General features: G+C 38.3%; 1 protein-coding gene across 4 annotated transcripts in view; it reads right to left on the reverse strand.

Annotated features, from left to right (window-relative positions):
* Nucleotides 1-21,936, reverse strand: part of VAV3 (vav guanine nucleotide exchange factor 3) — a 349,285-nt gene that overhangs the window by 121,459 nt on the left and 205,890 nt on the right. For 2 of the 4 annotated variants that reach the window (XM_040998716.1, XM_040998713.1), the window contains exons 16-18: nt 5,213-5,314; nt 4,523-4,617; nt 4,404-4,409 (exon numbers count right to left, since the gene is read on the reverse strand). In XM_040998716.1, the coding sequence (XP_040854650.1) occupies nt 4,404-4,409; nt 4,523-4,617; nt 5,213-5,314 (203 nt within the window). Of the gene's footprint in view, nt 1-4,403; nt 4,410-4,510; nt 4,618-5,212; nt 5,315-21,936 lie in introns of all 4 variants that reach the window. The other 2 variants (XM_040998714.1, XM_040998715.1) reach the window with 2 other exon arrangements.

Genomic DNA, 21,936 nt, shown 5'->3' on the forward strand with positions numbered 1-21,936 from the left:
GCTGAAATGCTACAGGATGCCACATGCAAGGTGCCATACAAGACATGATCCCAGCCTAGAATTCTCATCAGGCTGGGAAACAGCTTATTCCACACTCTCAAAACGCTATCTATTTTATTACGCACACATCAGACCCACCAATGTCAAACTCACATTCCACTCATGGTTACTGCGTAGAGCAGCACAGGAAGGAAGTTTGAGGAGAGGATGCCAAGGTATTTAGTTCTGAGAGGGCACTGCTTTGAGAGCAGGAGAGAGAAAATTGCTAGAGTAACCATAACAGATTCCTCTTCCCACAGCCAAGGCCTCTCTTCTTACAGCGATACCCAGCAGACTGGGTTATGAAGGCAAAAGAAGCTATGCCTCCCAGGGAGGTTCTTATTCTTTCCTTCCACTTACTATGAACATTCAATGTCACTGGTCTTTACAAAGTGTTCAGAAAGAAAGGACTTATGAGAGACAGATACAGAGAGAAAATAGAGGGAGTTAAAGGGCACACATGTGAAAACAACAAGTCAATTTAAGACAAAAAGCAGAGAGAATCACAAATGCAGGTAAAATCAAACCTCCAAACACCAAACTCAGAGCTTTGGAAAAACTTTTCACTGTTTCATAATGAACTACCTTAACAGTTTAAAAACTGGTACAAGTTTTGAATGGATGGCACTGATGTCAGTACACATTATCTACAATCTGCAAGGGATTCACAGTCTTATTCTTAGTTACATTATTTTCATATTTTTATGACCCAGTTTGCTCATCTTAAAATAAGGAGCCCTGGAACTAAAGGTGCCTAATGTCCTCCCAGTTCCGAATACCTCTATGGGGAGAGTGCAAGCCCAGAGGACATGATGCTCATCTTTCTTGCAGTACTTCAAATCACTCAGCCAAAAACAAAGTTACTTACTTCATTGAATTTCAAAGTGCTTTTGCCTAAAAAACTATCAGAAAATCACTCCCAGGGCTGGCACCGTGGCATAGGTAGTTAAGCCTCTGATTGTGGTGGTGAGCATCTCATACAGGTGCCAGCCTGAGTCCAGCTGCTCTACTCCTGATCCAGGTCTCTGCTAATGCACCTGGAAAAGCAGCAGAGGATGGCCTAAGTGTTTGGACCATCTGTAAGTCCCAGAAAATGCCCCAGGATTCTGGGTTAAGACTGGCCCAGCTCTGGCCATTGAGCCATTTGAGGAGGGAACTGGTGAATAGAAGATTCATTCATTCTCTCGTTCGTTCATTCGTTCTCTCTCTCTCTCTCTTTTTCTGTGTGTGTCTCACTTGGTAAGTCTGCCTTTTAAATAAAAGTAAATTGTTTACAAAAATTGATCCTGTTCAGTAAGTCTCTTGATTAATTACTGGGGTTAGAAATGGATATTTAACACATTTGAAATGCTATAATCAGCATGCAAATGGTTGCAGAGATCACTGGTTAAGAACAAGTCCTGAAGGCAGACACCCTGGATTTCAATACTGATTCAGTTAAGAAATTTAAGCAAACACCTTAATATGTGCCTCAGTTTCTCTTTTGTAGGAACAGGAACAAAGCCAACTTAACAAAATTTGTATAGGAATAGATGAACCAAAAGTGGCAAGGTATTTAAAATGCGACCTGGTACTACGTAAGTATTTCTTTAAAAACAGATTATGACTAGGTGCAAGTATAAATGTTACTTTACAAGGAAAGAAACTAGAAACTGAAGGTTAAGAAACTGAGGGAGTTGGCACATTAGCTCAACTGGTTACTCTTCCACCTCCAAGGGCGGTGGAAGCACCAGTTCGTGTCCCCACTTCTCCACTTCCCATCCAGCTCCCTGCTAGTGGCCTGGGAAAGCAATGCAGGATGGCCCAAAGCCTTGGGATCCTACACCTATATAGCAGGTCTGGAAGAATCTCCTGGTTCCTAGCTGTTGATCAGCTCAGCTCTGGCCATTGCACTGGGGAGTATACCAGTATACAGAAGATGTGTCTGTCTCACTTCTCTATAAATCTGCCTTTCCAGATAAAACCAAAGTCCTCAGGTAATAAAGGATAGAGATTAGATTTAACAAGACCAAACTCCAAGGCTTGGAATTTTATTGCTGTTCTATGCTGTCTCTTTATGCAGTATGACTCATCAGGGAAGGGAGTACACTGAAGTAACAATCAAGGGACACACACTGAGAATGTACCAGTTTATCTGATTAGAGCAGAACTTCAACTGTTTATTATTTTTAAGACAAAATTTAAAATTTTAAGATCATATTTAAAACTTGTATATAATTTCCAAGTTTGGTGTTCATTAATTTTTCTATGTCTTTCAAGAAATTTTTTCACTCTAACACTTTGGTTAAAAATAGTAAGGCTTATTGAAAATGGACACTGTGGTAAACACTGATAAGGTATCCTTGACTCCTCACTATAATGTTCTATATTTCACTGTAAAGATTATCAAACAAAAGCACATAATGTTTGACTAAGCTCCCCAAGCTCCGTTATTTAGCAAATAGAAGTTAGGATTTCTGTCATCTGGGCTTCATTCTCAACTACTCTGACAACCATCATGCCATTATGGGATGATCTTACATTATCGGTGACAGGGCCTTGGAATTTCTAAAAACACACTGGCCCATCATAGTCAAGTAACAAGTAACAGGATGGGACACACAAGGATGGAACAAACCACATCAGGTTGAGAATTAAACATCAGCAATTTGCAATGGTCCTGTTTTATTGTACAGCTTTACAAACTGTTAGGACTTTCAAATGGATGTGATAACTCAGTCTCTCACTTAACTTAAGCACTGTGGGACCCATCTGAACATTCAAAGGCTGTTTTGCAAATAAGATGACTTCCTGCAGAAGTCGCCTGGCAGAGAACCCCCCAGAGCAGACACAGTGCAGGTGCTTGCAATCTGCCAGAATCTTCCTCTCTGCAGCTGCCCACATCCAGCACTACCAATAGCACACAGGGTCTCTTCATCAGAGGAACAAGGGCACGATTCCAGTCTTTACACAAGTCACCTTTTCCACAATTGCCCACTTTCTCAACTCAGCTCTGAAATGAACTAGTCTCTCCTTCACTCTTCTTCACATTATCCAAAATAACTCAATGTCCACCTTTTCCTTTGGGAAAATCAAAGGTTGACATGGCTACCTTTTGAACTCAGCTGCTTAATATCCTTTCTTCTGTTCAAAAGTTTTACTGATTTTGAAAGGTCTTATTGATAAAACACAGAGAAACTCAGGGGAAAAGGACAAAGAGAAAGAAGAAGAAAGAGAAAGAATAAAGAGGCCAGAAAAAAAAGAGAAGGAAGAGAGCCCAAGAGGAGCAGGGAGAGGCAAAAGGCTACTGAATGCATAATTGCCAGCAGTCTTCAAAACCGGTTCTTGTAACAAGCACAGAGCATCCTTTTGTATAAACCAAGGGGAAATATTTATATAGAATCCAAAGAATGAGTATTCTTTGTTAAATGCTAGAAAATGACAATGTATTCAATGTATTAACTCATCAATTAGGCTATTCTGAATGCTGATTTTGAAACCATCAGCAACCCTAAGCTAAGTATATTAAGAGAACAGAGAAAAAATTTAAGAACTAAAAATGAAAGTAAATAATATCTTCTTGTTTTGTGATTCATTTATGGTGGTTACATCTGACAGCTTTGGTGACATATTTAGAGGTTGAGATAAATGAAGTAGGTGACATAAAACCATCATGTCTCCCTTAACTACTTTGCCTCCTCCACTTAAAAAAAGTCTAAACAACTTACAAACAAAGCTAATGGGACAGAAATTTACCCTAGCAGCTCAGACATTGGTTAAGATTCCTGCACCCACATTGGAGTACTCAGATTGAACACTCAGCTCTGTTAATGACCCCAGCTTCTTGCTACTGTGGGCCCTGGAATCAGTGGTGTGGGCTAGATTGATTTCTCAGATCTTAACTTTGGCCTGGCCCAGCCATGGCCACTCTGTGCTTTTTGGGAGTGAACCAGCAGACAGGAGTGCCTTCTTTCTGACTAATGCAAATACAGTGACGTAGAAAACCCTTGTGATTTTTTAAGCAATTGAAAATTATATTAAAATACAATTTTAAAGGTCTGACATTGTGGTAATACAGCTAGTCCAACTGCTACCTGCAACAACAGCATCCTACATAAGCACTGGTTGGAATCCTGGCTGCTGTCCCTCAGTCCACCTCTGTGTGAATGTGCCTGGTAAAACAGCATAAAGATGGCCTAAGTACTTGGAACCCTGCCACCCACACAGGAGACTCCAGGTGAAGTTTTCATTTCTTGGCTTTACCCTGGATCAACTCTAACTATTGGGATCATTTGGGGAATGAACCAATGGATGGATGGATCTCTCTCTCTCCTCTCCTTATTTGAAAGACAGAGTTACAGGAAGAAGGTAAATCTTGAGAAAACATACAGCTTTAAAGGGAAATATTCTGTAATAAACACTTGATAGGAGTAAATCATGCCTTTGCTATATTTAGTTTTATGTCCTCAGTAACAGAATTACAACAGTAAACAAAACTTACCACAATTAACTCGGCCACAACTGTCCACTCTTCCCAAACATTCTTTGTGCGCTCTGGCTCCACACTTAAAACATAAATACCCTTGGTAAAATGTTCCTCTGAAAGGAAAAAATGAGAATGATCTATCAAAAAGTGCTAAATTCTGCAAGTTTGAAGCCATTAGGGTAGGAAGGAGGAAAAAGGTATCCTACTCAACTACTCTTAGCCATGACCTTTTTTCTGTCAGATTCAACCGGAAGCTCCAGGAGAAAGACTTTAGCAAATACCTGCAAGGTTCAAACTTGACATAATATCCCTATTTTGTAGCAGCTTGCTCAGAATTAAAAAAAAAAAAAAAAAAGAAAAGAAATCGGGAGACCTGTATTGTGGCAAAACAAATCAGGCTAAGCCACTGTTGTGATGAAATGGACATCCAACATTGTATGCACCGGTTCCTGTCTGTGCTGCTTGGCTTCCAAGCCAACTCTCTGCTAACGTGTCTGGGAAAGTAACGGAAGATATCTAAAGTTCCAAGCAGCTTTTCACCCTTGTCTTTTTGGGGCTTTTTGGGGAGTGAATTAGCAGAAGAATGCTGTTTCTCCCTATCTGGTTGTAACTCCGCCTTCCAAACCAAACAAACATTATAAAATTTCAGAAATTCTGAACAACGTTCCTGGCTCTCTTAAACTAAAATGCAGGACAGACCACACATACCTCAGGAGCATCTGGCAGACTTTGCAGGATGTCACCCGTGTGAAAGTGTGCATCTTGAAGTCATGGAAATTGGAGTCTGCGTGGTCTGGCCTTATGTTGGATCTATTAAAAAGATTTTAAAAATAAACAAAACACTTCCTAAAGAAAGTTTCACAACAAAGAAGCTGTTTAGTCATGTAAAACACAAATTGATGAAAATTGCATTCAGTGGATATCTGATTCAAGCAAACAAGTTGATTAAATACGCAAAGCTCTCTATGTCAAAATATGTTACCCACCAAAATATGCATCAAAATCTGGCTGTGCCCCAACCAGCAACATAGAAGAACACAAGTGGCCTAACAGAATGGAGTGTTCCAAGAGGACTTTCCAAAGGGCAATTGGGTCAGCTTGCCTGGAAACAAACCAACCCTGCCTGTGACAGTTCTCTGACATACGTGGGAGCATGCCAAAATGGGAGAGAACAGATGAGGAAGCTTCAGAGCCACAGTTTACCTCTTGTTGGATTAAGAAATTGTCTTAAAAACTTTGCAGAAATTTTTTTAAAGAAACCATCAGTGTGTTCACTAAAAATGTTTTTCTGTAACAATTCACTTTACAATCCAAATAAAAACTAAACACTGTTTCATCATGCATTTTGTGTTTTATGTTACATACACAACAAAAATTAAGGGACATATCACACTCTAGCATTCATTGTACATTGATTCTATGCCAATCTTTGAACAACCAAGTGATAGTCATTTAATCTTCACACCAATGGTAATGTCCAACAGAATTACAAGCATGGAAACTGAGGCTCATCCCAACACAAAGGAAACAGCAGAATTGGGACCACCAAGTGGGCCTGTGCTCTTAGCCACTGATGAGAAATCAGCAGCATTCACTTCACTAAGAGCTAGAGTTTTGTGTTTAGTGGTAGACTGGAAACAAGTTTTCATTAGTCAATTCTACAGGACTGGAAAAATTATGATCCATTTAGCAATACTACAGAACAGATAAACTAGAATAGGAAAGGTGAAAATGACTACAAATCACAGATCCATTTTGAAAGATAAGACAGCGAGCTTCAAGTTGTTGCACACAATTTGAGAGATTCTAGGAAAAGTTTGAGATAATGATGAGCTAGGATTTCCCCTTTTATAGAATACAACAACTTGCAACCATACAGAGCCTAAGTGTAATGAAGCATAACGCAGGCGGGTGACCAGGCATCAATCTCCAAGGTATCAGGAGAAGCCTCATGAAAAAACATTCACAAAGGCAATTGGAGTAGCAGGCAGTGAAGCAGAAGTGTCAGAGGGGTCAGCTTTCCAATCCATCTGGTGAATATGAGCGTGCTAAAAATGAAATCAAATATCAGCGCCATCTGGGATTTCTCTGCTCTGTGCTTCTGATGACCTCACTTTTTAGGAAGATGCTCCATGGCGAGCTGGAAAGTATAGGCATCTCCATAGAAATGTGCTGCTGATTAAAAATTACTGAACTCTTCTTTGGGTAAGGAGCCATAGACAAAAACTCGTCACATTTTCCAGAAAACACTGGATCCCTGCACTGCAAAAAACTGCACACTAAAAAGGGCATCAAAACCCATTTCCTCAGCCAGGGAGGGCTGCTCTTTTTCTCTCAACATCTAGGAGATACAAGTCATAGATGTACTGCCAAATACCATTTCAGTCCTGGGAACATGATGACTCTACCAATCTAGAGTCTTCAGGGAAAGGTAGGTCTCCTTCAGGCAGAAAATATTTAAGAATTTAGTAATCTCAGAAGCCACTCTTGGCCATAGGTAGGAACCATTTTGGGGGAGGTCAAATCATCCTACTCAAAAAATTGCATTTGAACCATTTGTTTATACCTTAACTAGAAAAAGGAGAAACCAACTGAATTTACAGAAGACAAAGTTGAAAGGAGAAACACACAGATTTTTTAAAAATCCAATGAGGAAAAAAGTTTCTCCAAATATTACTAACAGTGGTGACCACAAGAAAATATAGACTTGCAATGTTCGGGTCCAAGGGTACAGAGGGAATTCACAACTATTTAAAGCTCTATATGTTTTTTTAAAAACTAGAAATAAACATTGAAGAATGAAAAGTTAACTCTAACACCAGAATTGCTACTGAGATATAATTAAACATAAAAACCTAGGTGTAGACAGGACTCTGAAATTACACCACCTGGGCCTAAATCCTAACTTGTAAATCAGTAGCAGTGCAATTTTAGGCAAGTTAGCAGATATAAACCAGGCTTACTGATTAAACTGAACTCCAAGTGGTTATAACACTTGGCCCGACCCAGAGTTGGCATCTAATCAGCCTGTCAGCCCTGCCTGTAATTTATAAAGTGCAGATTCCAAATCCACATGATAATACAGAGCAGAACAGTGCTTCACGAACCATAGAATTGCTTGGTTTACCTGCAACCAAGTTCACAAGGAGTCCCATTAGCCTGAGAATCTCTATTGCTAAGTTTGCCATGTGCCCAATGTCCTCATGACCAAGAATCTATATGTAAGAGTATTTCAGGGCAATAAGAAAATGGTGCTACTCAAAAGAGTGTGTATGAAAATCTCAGCAAGAGAGATGAAGCCATCCCAAGTGCCACCTGTAGAGTTGGTAAGACATATAACTTGTAGCTTGTGAATTCAAAAACAGTAATTTGGCGGATAAGAACAGGTGGGAAAGTAGACTGGAACAGTAGAAGGGAACAGAGAAGCAACAGGACAATGGAGCAGAGAAAACACAAAGGCAAAATTGGGTTTGGCAATGTACCCTAATGGGTGAACCGGACACATGTGATGTTACAGTCCCATATGGGGGCCAATTTGAGATCCAGCTACTCTGCTTCTGATCCAGCTGCCTGATAATGGCCTGAGAAACACAGAAGATGGCCCAAAGGCTTAATCCTTGCCACCCATGTGGGAGACAAAGCTCCTGGTTTCCAGCTGGTCCAGCTCTGACTATTGGAGCCATCTGGAGAATGAACCGCTGGATGAAAGCCCCTCCAACATTAACTTTCACATAAATAAATATTTTAAGGGGGTGGGGCAAAAATAGCTTCTGTTGCATTCCTCTAATCTATTCGAATCCTGCAAGGCTCTTTATAAAGTTTATCACATTTATTTTTCACAACACATTTAGGTAGAATTGTTCATTTTAGAAAGACATTTATTCAATAACAACTGTATGCACAAACCTAAGGCAGGGCTGGAAGAAAAACCCTCCAGCTAGAGCCAGAGTGAGTGAAGGAGAAATCTAGGAAATGAGATAAAAGATCAACTAGGACCAAGGAAAGAAATCAGATCTCATATGGGAAATATACCACATTCAGGTAAAAATACACACACACACACACACACACAACTATGGCTGCTACATAGACAATACCTTGTATATTGAGGCAAGAGGGGGCACAGCAAAGCCAATTACAGGATTCAGTTTTCTATAGAGAACTAAAGAACCATTCTCCACATCTGCATTCCCAACTACCTATTCATTTTACATTAAGCATGGCTGTGTTCCAACATCTTTTCCTCTGAAACTGACCAGTTTTTATCGACTCAACCTTAAAATAACTTTCCCAAATTTAAGGTTTGTTGCTCTCCTGCCCCCCACTCTCAGTTCCATTTCACTGGATAACACTAACACAGACTTACTATAAAATGTTGACTAGGTTTAGTGAGACCACTTAACAGAGGAAGAGGTGGGAACAACATAAATCAGATGTTAATCTCTACAACATTCTGACACTCAATGCCAAAGTCATGATGAAATCCTAGGCTTTCATTAATTCTGCACATCTCTAAAAGAAATTGCCACATACCATTTAATGTGCATGTGAAAATGGACACCTCCCACTGGTCTATATGATGCTGAAGCGACAGGGACACTGTCTGCTCCTGTGCGATTCATCGCTTCTTTATTTTACTTTTCTTTACTCTTTCATTACTTCCCACCAGAAAATTATCTGCTTGATATTTAAGGCTGTTGGAAGTCAGAAAAAAATATTATGTAGAGTTTCATTTAGCTGCTTTCAAAAGGCTGGCTGGCCCCTTACAATACTAGATGGAGATGTAGGAAGTAGAGATAAAGACTTCCTGGGCCAAAAATCTTTTGCCTCCCATAGGAAAGAAAAATGAAGAAAATACAATGATTATATGGATTAAAACTTGATGTTATATTTACTTATATCCTCTATTTTTGTAAAAAAATCTTTTATAAAACCATAGTGACACACAAAGGTATGTCAGCAGTATCAGTGTATTTACTATGTTTTGTAACAGTCATTATTTCTAGAGCTATGTTCAAAATCAACAATTTTCTTCATTTTAACCATAAACCTTAATTCCTGACTTTAAGGTATAGGAATATAGCAAACATGTAAGTCCAAAATGAAACTACATATATATCGGGATTACAAAGAATTGATATCAAAATATTAACATTTATACCTGTCTATAAAATTTTATTTCATTAAATTGTGCTTAAAGTTAGAAACCCAGAGGCAGGTGCAGAGACATAATAGTCCCTTCTGTATTATGGATATAATCCATACCTACAGATACACATCTAAAACTATGCTGTATGTTACCAAAATTCAGAAAATGTTAAGACAAAATTGTCCAAGTATATATGTGTATATACATATAGCCACATACATATTATATACACACATATATTCGTTATTTATGTGTTTCAAGAAAATCTTTACAATCTTGATTTTTTATTACACTAAAGCATTTTTATTCCTCACAATTTAACCAAATCTCTAAACCTTCTGATCAATATTTACTATTTCAAGAAGAGTACTACAAGCAATAGTCCTTAATCTTTTTCCAAAGCAAGGCTTTGAAGTTACTTAAAATAAAATACTTTATTATTTTCAAGATTTTTAGTCTGATTTTTTAAAAAGGAAATTTTATTACATACGCACACCACACACACACATATATATCACCTTGTCATATTAATAAATAAAAGAAGAATTGGGATTATCTCAACAATGCTAAGTGACATTTAATGAAACATGTGTTTCTGATGAAATTCAAAATGAATTAGATATTGAGGGACAGGTCCTTGACATGATAAAAAATGAACAAAAATAATAGGAGAAAGTATAAAACATAATTGTAATGATGTTACAGTTAAACAAAGCTCTTAAAATCAACTGTTATCTTTTCTTCTAAAAAATATTAGGGTAATATGATGAGAAATGAACATGAAGAAAAAAATATTTAAAAAGCACACAAAATTATTTGAAGATAACATTGGGGGGCTACTGGGGAATGACGGGGAAACTCTATATATCTGACTTTACAATAAAATCTTTAAGAGTTCATGTAAAATAGAATTAAAAGACAAATTTATTTTGAAATCTATGCATATGAGCAGTCTTCAGAAAGTTCAAGAGAAATGTATGTTATTAAAACTTTGGCCCTTGCTTATATTACTAGGGAACTGTGGTCTTCCTAATTTTTACTTGTCAAGTATTATGATGAGGGATGAATTAAGGCTGTGATTATAGAATGAGTAAAATTATGCATATGTAAAAGTTAATGTAAAGGAAAAAAGAAGGTGGAATAGAAGGCAGAAATGGAAGGAGGTAGTGTCACCTTCTTAGAACTGTGCCAATGAAGTACATGAAATCTCTATTAATGGAAACAATTTCAACTACATGTTAATTTCAAAATTTTTGCAACCAAATAAGTTTATTTTTAATTCTTTTCATGAACTTTCTGAAGTCTCTTTGTACAATTTTTAAAGAAGTTAAGCAACTAGAATGAGCAACTAATAAGTTCCTGAACACAACCTAAGACAAAAACCAATATCAAAGCTTATACCCTTAATCATTTTAAGTATTACTAGCCAATTAAAAACCAAAGGGAAAATGAACACAATGCTTTCCATGTGCTAGAATATTCTTAATGTAAAAGAAGTTCTATTATTAAATTGATAATCCAAAGGACAAATCTGATGCATTGAAAAGTTGGCAAAGAAAGTAAACAAAAACGGAAATTTAAAAAGCAAAAAACCTGGTCAACAAGCCCATAATAGACCATTTTGGACTCATTAGTAAATCCTGTATGGGATATGTATGCTACAGAGTAGGGGAAGTCTACAAGGGTGCTACAAAGAATTCATGGGAAAACTGAATTAAAATAATTCGAGGTAGAACAATTTGAAAATCAATGCATATTTTTCCTCACATAATCTTCATGAAATTTCTGAAGACTCTATACAAGGTTTGGACACATGTACTCCTGGACATTGATTGCTTTACTCTCCTGACTTTTATAAGCGATGTAGTTTTGGGTGATGAATTTGCTCTATGAATCAACAAAAGCCCAGCACTTGTAAATATTTCCTTAAATGAGTGCAAGCAGATCATTAAGTACTTCAAAATGGGAAGCAAGTCTTAAGTGCTATTGCATGAACCGAGTTTTCCAGACCACGCAGGAACCTGTCCCATGTGAGTAGAATGACTAGCAATTGTGGATGCAGAAAGACCTAATTAGACTATGTAGTACATGCTCCTGTGAGTGGTACTTAATCGTCTGACTAGTTAAATCAGACTTTACCTAAGCTTCTTGAGTGTAGACTGTAGGATATATATATGTGTGTGTGTGTGTGTGTGTGTGTGTGTGTGTGTATTATATATATTTGGTCTTTTTGGTCTTATAGTCTGCTGGGAACCTTTGGTTTTCAAGAAATGCAAATGAAAAATAAATATTATTTGTGGAAAGGCATTTAGTATGTTTATTAATACACAGCTTGGAACGTATGTGGGCTCATGTTCAGCTCTGCTCTAAACTCCTGCTTCTTCCTAAAGTGCACCCTGTCTTCCTCTCTGTCTCTCCTCTCTGTATATCCGCCTTTCCAATAATAATAATAATAATAATAATAATACTAAATCTTGAAAAAAAAAATGAAGGGCCCGGCACGGTGGTGCAGTGGTTAAGGTCCTTGCCTTGCACGCCCGGGATCCCATATGGGCACCGGTTCTATCCCAGCAGCCCCGCTTCCCTTCCAGCTCCCTGCCTGTGGCCCGGGAAAGCAGTCGAGGACAGCCCAAGGCTTTGGGACCCTGCACCCGCGTGGGAGACCCAGAAGAGGCTCCTGGCTTCGGACCGGCATAGTATCGGCCCTTGCGCTCACTTGGGGAGTGAATCATCAGTCGGAAGATCTTCCTCTCTGTCTCTCCTCTCTGTATATCCGCCTTTCCAATAAAAATAATAATAATAAAAATAAATCTTTAAAGTGCACCCTGGCAGATAGTACACAGTGGATCAAGAAGTTAAATCATTGCCCCTTGTGTGCGAGACCTGGGTTAAGTTCCTAGCTTCCTATCTCTTGTGGACATTTGGGGAATGACTCATTGGTGAGACCTCCCTATAATTAAGGTCTACTTTCAAAAAGTTTTTAAAAAATGTTTAAATAATGCATATTTTATTATAGTAAGCAAAGTGTGTATACATATGAATGTATGTGTATGATTTCTGTATGTAACTGCTTCTGTGAAGCAGTTAACACAAGAAAAGATGAACTGGGACAAACCTATATTATAGAGACTAACAGCATTATGTAATTTTCCTTCATAGGACCTGTCACCATTTCTGCTTTTTACATTTATTTGTATAATCATTTTGATCAATGGTTCACTTCCCTCAAAATATTAAAACCTAGTGCTATGTCAGATTATGCTTGTTGAATCTCCTTTTAAAAAGAGATTAAGCCATCAGATTAAAATAGTCTTTAACAATGCATCCCAAAAGATAACTGGTTGTCAAATACTGGTTACACATATTATGTTAAACAGTTTAAACAACTAAACAGCTATTAAAGCAAAGAAATTCCAAGATAACTAACCTTTCATGGCATCAAAGGGCAGTGAAAAAATCTGGGAACCCAAAGGAGGGCAATATCAAGGCTGGCAAGCACCCCATAGCATTCAACACTCAGGACAGATCCCAAGCTGGCTGCACCATGACTCTAACTTGCCGCAGTACTTCTCACACCCTTAGAATGAATAATTCTACATTCTAGACACAATCACCAGATTGTTCTTGTCAAGTCATAAGCTCATCTAAAATCTCTGGTATTGAGGAAGCATTCTTATGCCAAATAAAGTCTTCGCAAAAAACCTCAAAATGAGACTGATCTTTCTAGACCTAAATTTAGGCTTTCTGTAAGATACAATCTGAACAGATTCATTAAGTGGTATTTTTCCCTTTGGTTCACAAGAACATTTATAGAATCAAATCCAAATATTTATTTTGAAAATATTCTGTATCATTAAATTAAATCCACCAAGTAGACAATGGATAAGTACAGATAATATATTCACACAATCTTTCAGTAAATTACCATAAATCCTTACTTTATTTTTCACAATTTGTTCCCCTAACACCACAGCATACTAATTATGCTGTTATTTGAAAGCACAAAGAAAATGAGAAACAGGACTTGCAAAAACCAAGCTTAAAAAGCAAAACAAACACAAAACACAGTTCAAAGAAGCATCCTTTGGCTACTCCTGAGGATCCATACAAAGGATAAAAAAACAAAAAAAGATTTGTAAGTCCCAATCAAATTGTGCTCCTTGTACTTCACATCACAGTCCTTTTATCCAAGAAAATGAATAAAGACTTTCAAAATACCACTAAAAACAACACAATGCGCCTGGCTCTGAAAAACAGCATATTCTTATCTACCACATATTACATTTGCTTATTTCAGTCAACAATTGCATTTTAGTAATTTCAAATATATATTAAGCACTGCATTTTGGAGACATGGCAAGGAAATGATTGAATTAAATGTAACATCGGTTAATTTTACAGCAAATATAAATGTCAGACTACCTGTGATTTGAGTGTATATTTGTTATACACCTACTATTTCTATTTTTGTTTCCCTGCCAATGCAAGAATTCTACAGTCACTCCTACTGCAGAAGGTAACATCCAGCAGTCACTGAAAGAGGGGCTCCATGTATTGATACCTATTCTATGATTCAAAACTCCATGATTGAGTACAGATCTGTGTACATCTGTACAAAGTTCATTGCTTAAACAATGAAAGTCACAATAGAAATGTTTGATTTTATTTCTCTGTTGTTGCTATCCAACATGACATTTTCTAGAAAACCTAGAGAGGATCCCTCTCAAGGCAGAATGATATGACATAACCATCACTACATATTTAATCAATGGGAATGTTTTTTTTGCATTAAACGTAATAAGCTTTTATTATGTCATGCATTTGAAAAGCCAAGTGCCTACTATGAACCAGTCTATAATTTAACACCAGAAATAAAACAGTGAATTCATACAATAAATAGGATTAACTTTTCCAGTCCCTATACCATCACGGCCCAGTGTGGACAGCCACACATACACATGTAAACACACATTTGAAGGTGTTTTTAAAAGCTTGTGGAAATAAAGTTAAAAATACATTTATTTGGCTGTGAAACAGTATTTTTTCAGGACAGACTTTTCTACGGATTTTTATAAAGATCACTCATACACATTGATTTCAAAAATTTTTTGGTACAACACAGGCTTATTCAGCATCAACAGATTGAGCCTTGTTAGCCATAATTCTAGGGTGGACAAATTATGTACCAAGTTTCCATGCTTAAAAACTGGGTTTAGAAACAAGCAATTGGATTAGAGCATGGGAAAAGGAAATTGACAGAAGTCAAATTCCAACGGAGGTGGCATGGGGACATGGAGACAACCAGAGATCTTGAGGTTATCCTGATAATGACTTCCCTCAATTATTCCATTAAGACACATTACTCAATCTCTCCTGAGGGAGAAAGAGAGAGACAAGGGAAGGAAGACAGAATGCAAAGTGAACACATGCATGAGAGGAGCAAGAAGCATTTTGAAATTCAGGTTCAAACCAAGACACCTTATACTGTTTGAACCACTCCAGTCAAGCAGCAGGTTCTACAGAATTTGGTTTTTATTTATTGGTTCAATAGGTCTGTACATAGTTCTAACACTAAAGGTGACATGAATTAGAAATACTAGGCAGGCACAGTGAATTTAGGTGTCTGTAGCACAGTTTAAATTATATCCAATGATATGAAGTTTGGTGTTGAATGATGCACTTGGAGATTGAAATGATACTGTTACAAGGCAATATTATGGAACAAAAGGAAGAAGTCTGATAGGTAATCTGACAAGCTCCAGAATGTTCCCCCTGTTCAGGTTCTGTAACAATTATACTTGGAGGAAAGTGTTTAATCAACATCACATCCTTTGCATACCAAGTCCCTGTGTTATACTAAACTACATGTACAAAAAATTTGAAGTGAACAGGGTTTTCTTTTCTCTTTCCCTCCCTCCCTCCCTCCCTCCCTCCCTCCCTCTCTCTCTCTCTCTCTCACTCACACACACACACACACACACACACACACACACACACACACACACACAGGGAGAGAGGGCCTGTAAGAGGGAGGGAAAACAATGACGACCATGAAAATGAACAAGTATCATAAGAATTGATGAAACACAATGTCTAAATTAACTCGAGAGCTATGACTGCTGGAGTCAGATAAGTCTGGCATGAATTGAGGCCATTAATACCTGTCAAAAGCAAAAATTACCCAAGAAAACCTAGAACTTTAAAATGTTAAATATATTCATTAAAAGAAATGTTTGTTACAAACATTAATGCGGCCAAATAATCAAGAAAGACGTTTCCTGAGTGGTTTATTAACAGTTGACGTCCAGAAAATATTGAAGGCTATGCATGCTATGAAGATAACGGCCCTCCATCAGCCTGCCATAAGCTGAAGGGGTAAGGTAAATATGCAACTATTTGTGCAGAGGATGAGAACTTGAATGGACTTGGACAACCTTGCAGCAAGTCATGTGCAGAACTGTTGAGTCAGGTTGGGAAAAAATAGAAGAAATTAGTGACCTTGATAGGTAAGAGAAGCAAGGGAAGGTATCTATTCTCAAGTGAAACTAGTCAAGATGAAGTACTGCATTTGAGCATTTGAGTCAAAAAGAAGGGAGCACTACACTGTTAGAAAGAGACTATCCGGGCCAACGTGGAGTAGTAGGTAAGTCTGTAGCTTGAGATGCTGGCAATCCCTACAGGTGTCAGTTTGAGTCAGTTTTGATCCCAACTGTTCATTTCTGATCAAGCTGTCTGCAAATGACCTATGAAAAGCAGCAGAAGACAAACCAACTGTTTGGGCCACTGCCACCAAGACTGGAGAAACTGCTGAAGTTCTTGTCTTCAGCCTATGCGAGGGCTGGGCTGTTGCAGCCATCTGAGGATTGATTCAGTGGATAGAAGATATCTCTTACTCTTTCAAAAAAAAAGTCTTATAAATAGCATGTTATGCTTTAAAACAGTATTGGAGTGAAAGGGGACTTTACAGTTTCACAGTATAATTATTAGAACAGAGTGCTATACTGGGAGAGGGAGAGAAGGGATCAGTGTCTGAAAGTGTCAGCTTGGCACAACACAGGCTTATTGGGCATCAACAGATTGAGCCTTGTTAGCCATAATTTTAGGGTGGACAAATGAAATACCAAGTTTCCATGCTTAAAAGCTGGGTTTAGAAAGAAGAAATTGGATTAGAGCATGGGAAAAGGAAATTGACAGAAGTCAAATTCCGACAGAGGTGGCATGGGGTTATGGAGAGATGTCCATCCAGCAAAATAATTAGGTGAAGGTGACTGACCCCATGATTGGCTGTTACTATTCATCTCAGTAATGCAAAACTTTTTGAAGCAGAGGAGGTCTTCTAAGGGATGACAGATAAGTAGGCTATGACCAATAACTCTTACCAAAGTGTAGATAGGGTGACTGTGAATCTTTGATAGCTGAGCTGTGAGGATTGGTTAAGAAGCGCAGAGAAAACAAATCATCCTCATATATAGGTTAAATAAACTGGCATACATAGAGGCACAAGGTTGAATAAGGAAGAAAAGCAAGGACTTGTCTGACCTTTAAGGAGATAAACACGATGAAAGCTGTGTTTTCAACATGACAGCAAATGGGTGGAAACATACAAATGCACATCTCTTCACCAAAGAAAACAAAACAGCTCCATAATGGTATCAGGATTATCTTAGAACATGGAAACAAAGCTTCTAAATGCTTTTCCAAGCTTGAAGAAAACTGGACAGCAAGCTAGGCAAGCTACCACAAGAATCTCAAGCTAACTTACAGCTCGGCTTTCTCCAGCTCCAGAATCACTATGGGCAATGTTCACTCAACCTGTTGCTTTAGAGCTACACCCCATAAAGTAGACCTATTTAGAAAATATTTTCAAATGATGAATATAAGCCTGAGATAATCCACAATTGTATGTGAATTTCATAACAATGTCTTGACAGACAAAACAAAACACCAATGTTATTAACTATCAGCAAATCCCAGAATCCGTGGGAACAGGACTGAATTTAAACTATTCTAGTGAGGTTACTGTCTGCGAGTCCAAAAGAACTAATGGCAAAAGGTGGTTTTGACACAGCTCTGCATCTGCTGAGCCAGTTGTATTTAGGAGCTCCCGAATATGCAAATAGCCTAAACAAAAGCTCATTCTTTACCGTGAAGTATCAGATTGATCCTCTATCCTTGCTTTTCTGCTGAATGTTGGATTTTCCTCCCTCAAAACTAATTACATTAAAGAAACTCTGAGTAAAATATTCTGCAAAGCACACTTTTCTCACTATCCTTGTCAATGAATTTCAAATTGTCCTGTGATTTGGGATTCTCTATTCTACATTCTTTATCCATTTTGAAATAATTTAAACTCCCAAATGAAGCAAAAGCATATAGAACAGTAAAACTCAAGTGGCTACTCCTAAAACAAAAATTGGAACAGTCTCACTGGCTTGAAATAGACACATGTGCCAGTCTATCATCTAAAAACACAATCGGTCTCAAAAAAGATTCAAGACATTTTAGCAAACGGGTTTAAAATTTACAAAAAGAAACAACTGCCTAGGATGTTGTGCTCCAGACAATGTGTAATAAAGACAGCATTACATCCCTGACCTGCAAGTGTCACTCTCTGAATAGAAGACAATTGGCTTGAGTCCACAGAGTTTTCCAAACCCCAAACATTAGGGAGGTGAACAGGAGCATCATCAAGATGCTGTTGTCTTCCCCCAAAGCTCCCTGCAGGGGGAGCTCCACCCGTTATGCCACAGTGCCCAGCCTTGGATACTGATATATGCCTATGCTGTGTCCATGCTCTGTAGTGCTTCTCCCCAATGCAACCAATGAACACCCTGTAACAAAAGCTGTGGCTGCCGACTCTGCTCTTAAGCCCTGCACCGGCTGTCCTTGCCCTCCACTTACAGTGCTCTCGTCATTGCCAGCTTATGCTTAGATCTTCCTCATGAGCCTGGTACCTTAACAGACTGCCTGCTCAACGGAAAAGCAGTGAAAACTAAGAAATTATATATATATATGTGTGTGTGTGTGTGTAAATTGTGTATTCACACATACATCCCTAACATAGAACTCCCGAGGCCCTCAAAGATAGGAATACCAGGAAATCTCTTGTGCCTGCAGTTGGTCTTTGATGTTGTGCCTGACCAAGAGCATCTAAGACCTTTGTAATCTCCTGGATGTTAAAGTTGCTCTTTACAAGAAAAGTTGTGGTGGATTCTGGATAACCTCAGGATGGCAGCCAGATGCAACACAACCAAACATGAGACTGGTAAGAAGTTTGGAACTTTCAATGCCACTGTCCTCCTGAGAGGGGAGGGAGAATGAAGGCTGATAACACTGGTCAATGACTTAACCACTCATTCTTACATATGGAGGCCCCCATAAAAACCCAGAAGAAAAGAGTTTGGAGAGCTTCCAGGCTGCCTGACACACTAAGTTTCCCAAAGAATAGTGCACCTGGAAAGGTAATGGAAGAGGCCACAGAAATCCCACACCCTGTCCCATATCCGCTGCTCCACACATCTCTTCCGTCTGGCTATAAATCTATCATTTGTAATATCTTTTACAATAAACTGGTAAGTATCTGATTCCTTCAGTTCGGTCAGCCATCCTAACAAATCAAGTCAATCTGAGGAGCTAGGCATGGGAACCTCACTTTATAGTGGAAGATAAAAGGTAGGGATGACAACCTTCTACTTGAAACTGGCTTTCGAAATGAGGGCTGTCTTGTGGGAAGGAATCCTTATCCTGCAAGATTTGAGTCTAACACCAGGTAGACAATGCCCAAATTGAACTGCATTATAGGTCACCAAATTAGGGTCTGCTAAAAGACTGCTGGAATCCCCACTCCATATTTTGGGGTGAAATGTTCCATACTGAATGGTAGGTAAAAGTTGAAACAATACTTTAGTTTTTTTCACAGCCCATAAAGAACCATTGTCACCTTGATTTCGTTTTCTTCCTTAAAGACTGTATTTTGTTCTTGTGCATTAGGAAACAGCTAGACAAACTCCCAGCCACTCTATATCCACCCTGGACAAACCCCTGGGCAAGTAAATGCTTGGGAGCAGATACTGAAACTCAGCAAGAGCAATTTTTGAGAACAAGATCTTGAGCATGACAATGCTCTGTATCATTGTATCCTGTAACTACACAATGGACTACACAATAACTCTTTCCATCCTTATTGGCAGACTGAAAAACTATGGCTCAAAGAGCTGAAATGCTCTTTCAAGGATTGTCAAGCTGGGGTATCTCAATCTCAACACCAAGATTCAAATGTTCAAATGTTCTCTAATGAAGTCCAAAGTAAATGTGTTCAGGCTTTATAAGATCTTGAGTCCATTCAAGTGTGAAATATTAGAGGTCATGGTTCCTGGGAATTCTCATCTGGTTCATCCCTGGGATAATGCCTAGAAAACCATTCTCAATACAGGAGAATATTCCGTAATAGACCATGTCCTTTTGTCCAGGATTTCAGTCATGCTAAATCCACTGAACTCAGAGCCCTATCCAAGGATGTCTTCATCCCTACTGCTCTATCCATTCATATAAATTCTCAGAAGGAGCTCGGTGCCATAACGAGGCTTGGGATAATGCTGCTAGCTTTTGAGGCAGCTTCATGCCCAGTCTATAAGTCAGTAGACCCAACTCTCCCTGAAACAATGGTACAATTAAAAACACCTATCCAGTTCCCATCTGGAAATGAGTTTGTTCCTTATCAGCTTACAAAAACAATCTTGGGAACGAACAATATCTCCACATTTCTATTGGTGGTACCAACATTAGTACGATGTTATAAAACAAAAACCAACTAACGAACATGGAAATAAAGTAAAGGCTAAATCAGTTTGACAACCACAAGTATAAAGTGCCTACACTATTCCTGGCACATAGTAAAAACAGAACAGCAAATAGTATTGTTTTGTTTAAATGCTACAACACACACTGTGAGGTAGAAATTCTCTTGCTATTTCGCTACTTCTAAATTAAGACTCAGAACAAAGTAACTTTCCCAAGCTCATGAAACAATTAGACTGGACTCTGACAACTCTTCTCTATGCCACAAAACTAACGAGTATAGAAATAATTAACTGGACCACAAAGAGTAACAAAAACACTTAAGTATGAGAATCATAGCCACAAAATAAACTTTTATTTCCATTTTTGTATTTGTTAGAAAATTCTGCCATCCATTTTGGGGAGGTGTAATACCTGAGACAGTGGTAAAGACCATCGCAGGCTGGGTGGAAGGGTCTGAAAACCTGAACTAAGAAATTAACACAGGGACTGAAAAAAGGAGTTGGAAATGAAAGATGCACCATAAAGAGAGAAGTTTCCCAGGGTACAAATAAGAATGTTTGAGTGGTCAATCTTGCAACATTCCATTGGGACCATTCAGGTGGCTATGCTGGCTGCAGAAAGACCAGTTAACAAGCTAATAGTAGCCACGAGAAATAACACTTCCTATTTTTTCCTTTTCATATTTGTGCATGACTGGTGCTAACTCAGCCAGGACTAAACCTTATGACTGGACTTGGAAAACTCACCAATCCTGAACCGAGTTTTCCTAAAACATGGTGAATAGACAATGGAGGCATGCAGCACAAAGTGAAGAAAATGAGGAAGACACATTAGAGTTGGTCCATGAGATAACCAGGGTTCTTTGACTTGTGATAAAGCTTGACAAAGCTTGGTTACACTGGACAGATTTCAACAGCTAATGAAAAGCTTATTTCTTGGGTTTCCTGGGTGACTACTATCCATCACAAGACAATGTTTTAAGACAATGACAATACTTATTGACATAGTATTGGTTTTCCTGATAGCTAAGGTAATCCTGCTGACCTGGGAAGTATACACTTTAAAATATAAATTCTGATATCTGGAATTTAGGTTACTAAAGGAAAGAATTAAGGAAAAAAATCTGTAATGAAAGTTTTTAATATTATGCCATCAATATGTCTGTCTCAAAAACCAATGATGTTCTGTGACAGTCTGTTCTCAGAAATATTGAAAAAAATCAATCATGTTTTTAAAAGTTGACCTCTGTAAATACTTTTGGGTCAGGTAAAGAAAAGCATTAAAAGATACAGAAAAGGAATAAAGCAATGTATAAGAATAAAGATATTGCTCACAGAAGATAAATAAATCACTCCAAAGTAAAATTTTCTTACACTTCATCTGGGCTACCGAAAGTCCCATGGAGACCCTTTGGTCCTGGTGCTCAGGTTCTGTGAAGACTTAGAATGAAGTGGTCCTGACCACTGATGGCCATATGGGTCAT

Source organism: Ochotona curzoniae, unplaced genomic scaffold (genome assembly GCF_017591425.1).
Source record: "Ochotona curzoniae isolate NIBS_2020 unplaced genomic scaffold, NIBS_Ocur_1.0 scaffold_1037, whole genome shotgun sequence".
Lineage (NCBI taxonomy): Eukaryota > Metazoa > Chordata > Mammalia > Lagomorpha > Ochotonidae > Ochotona > Ochotona curzoniae.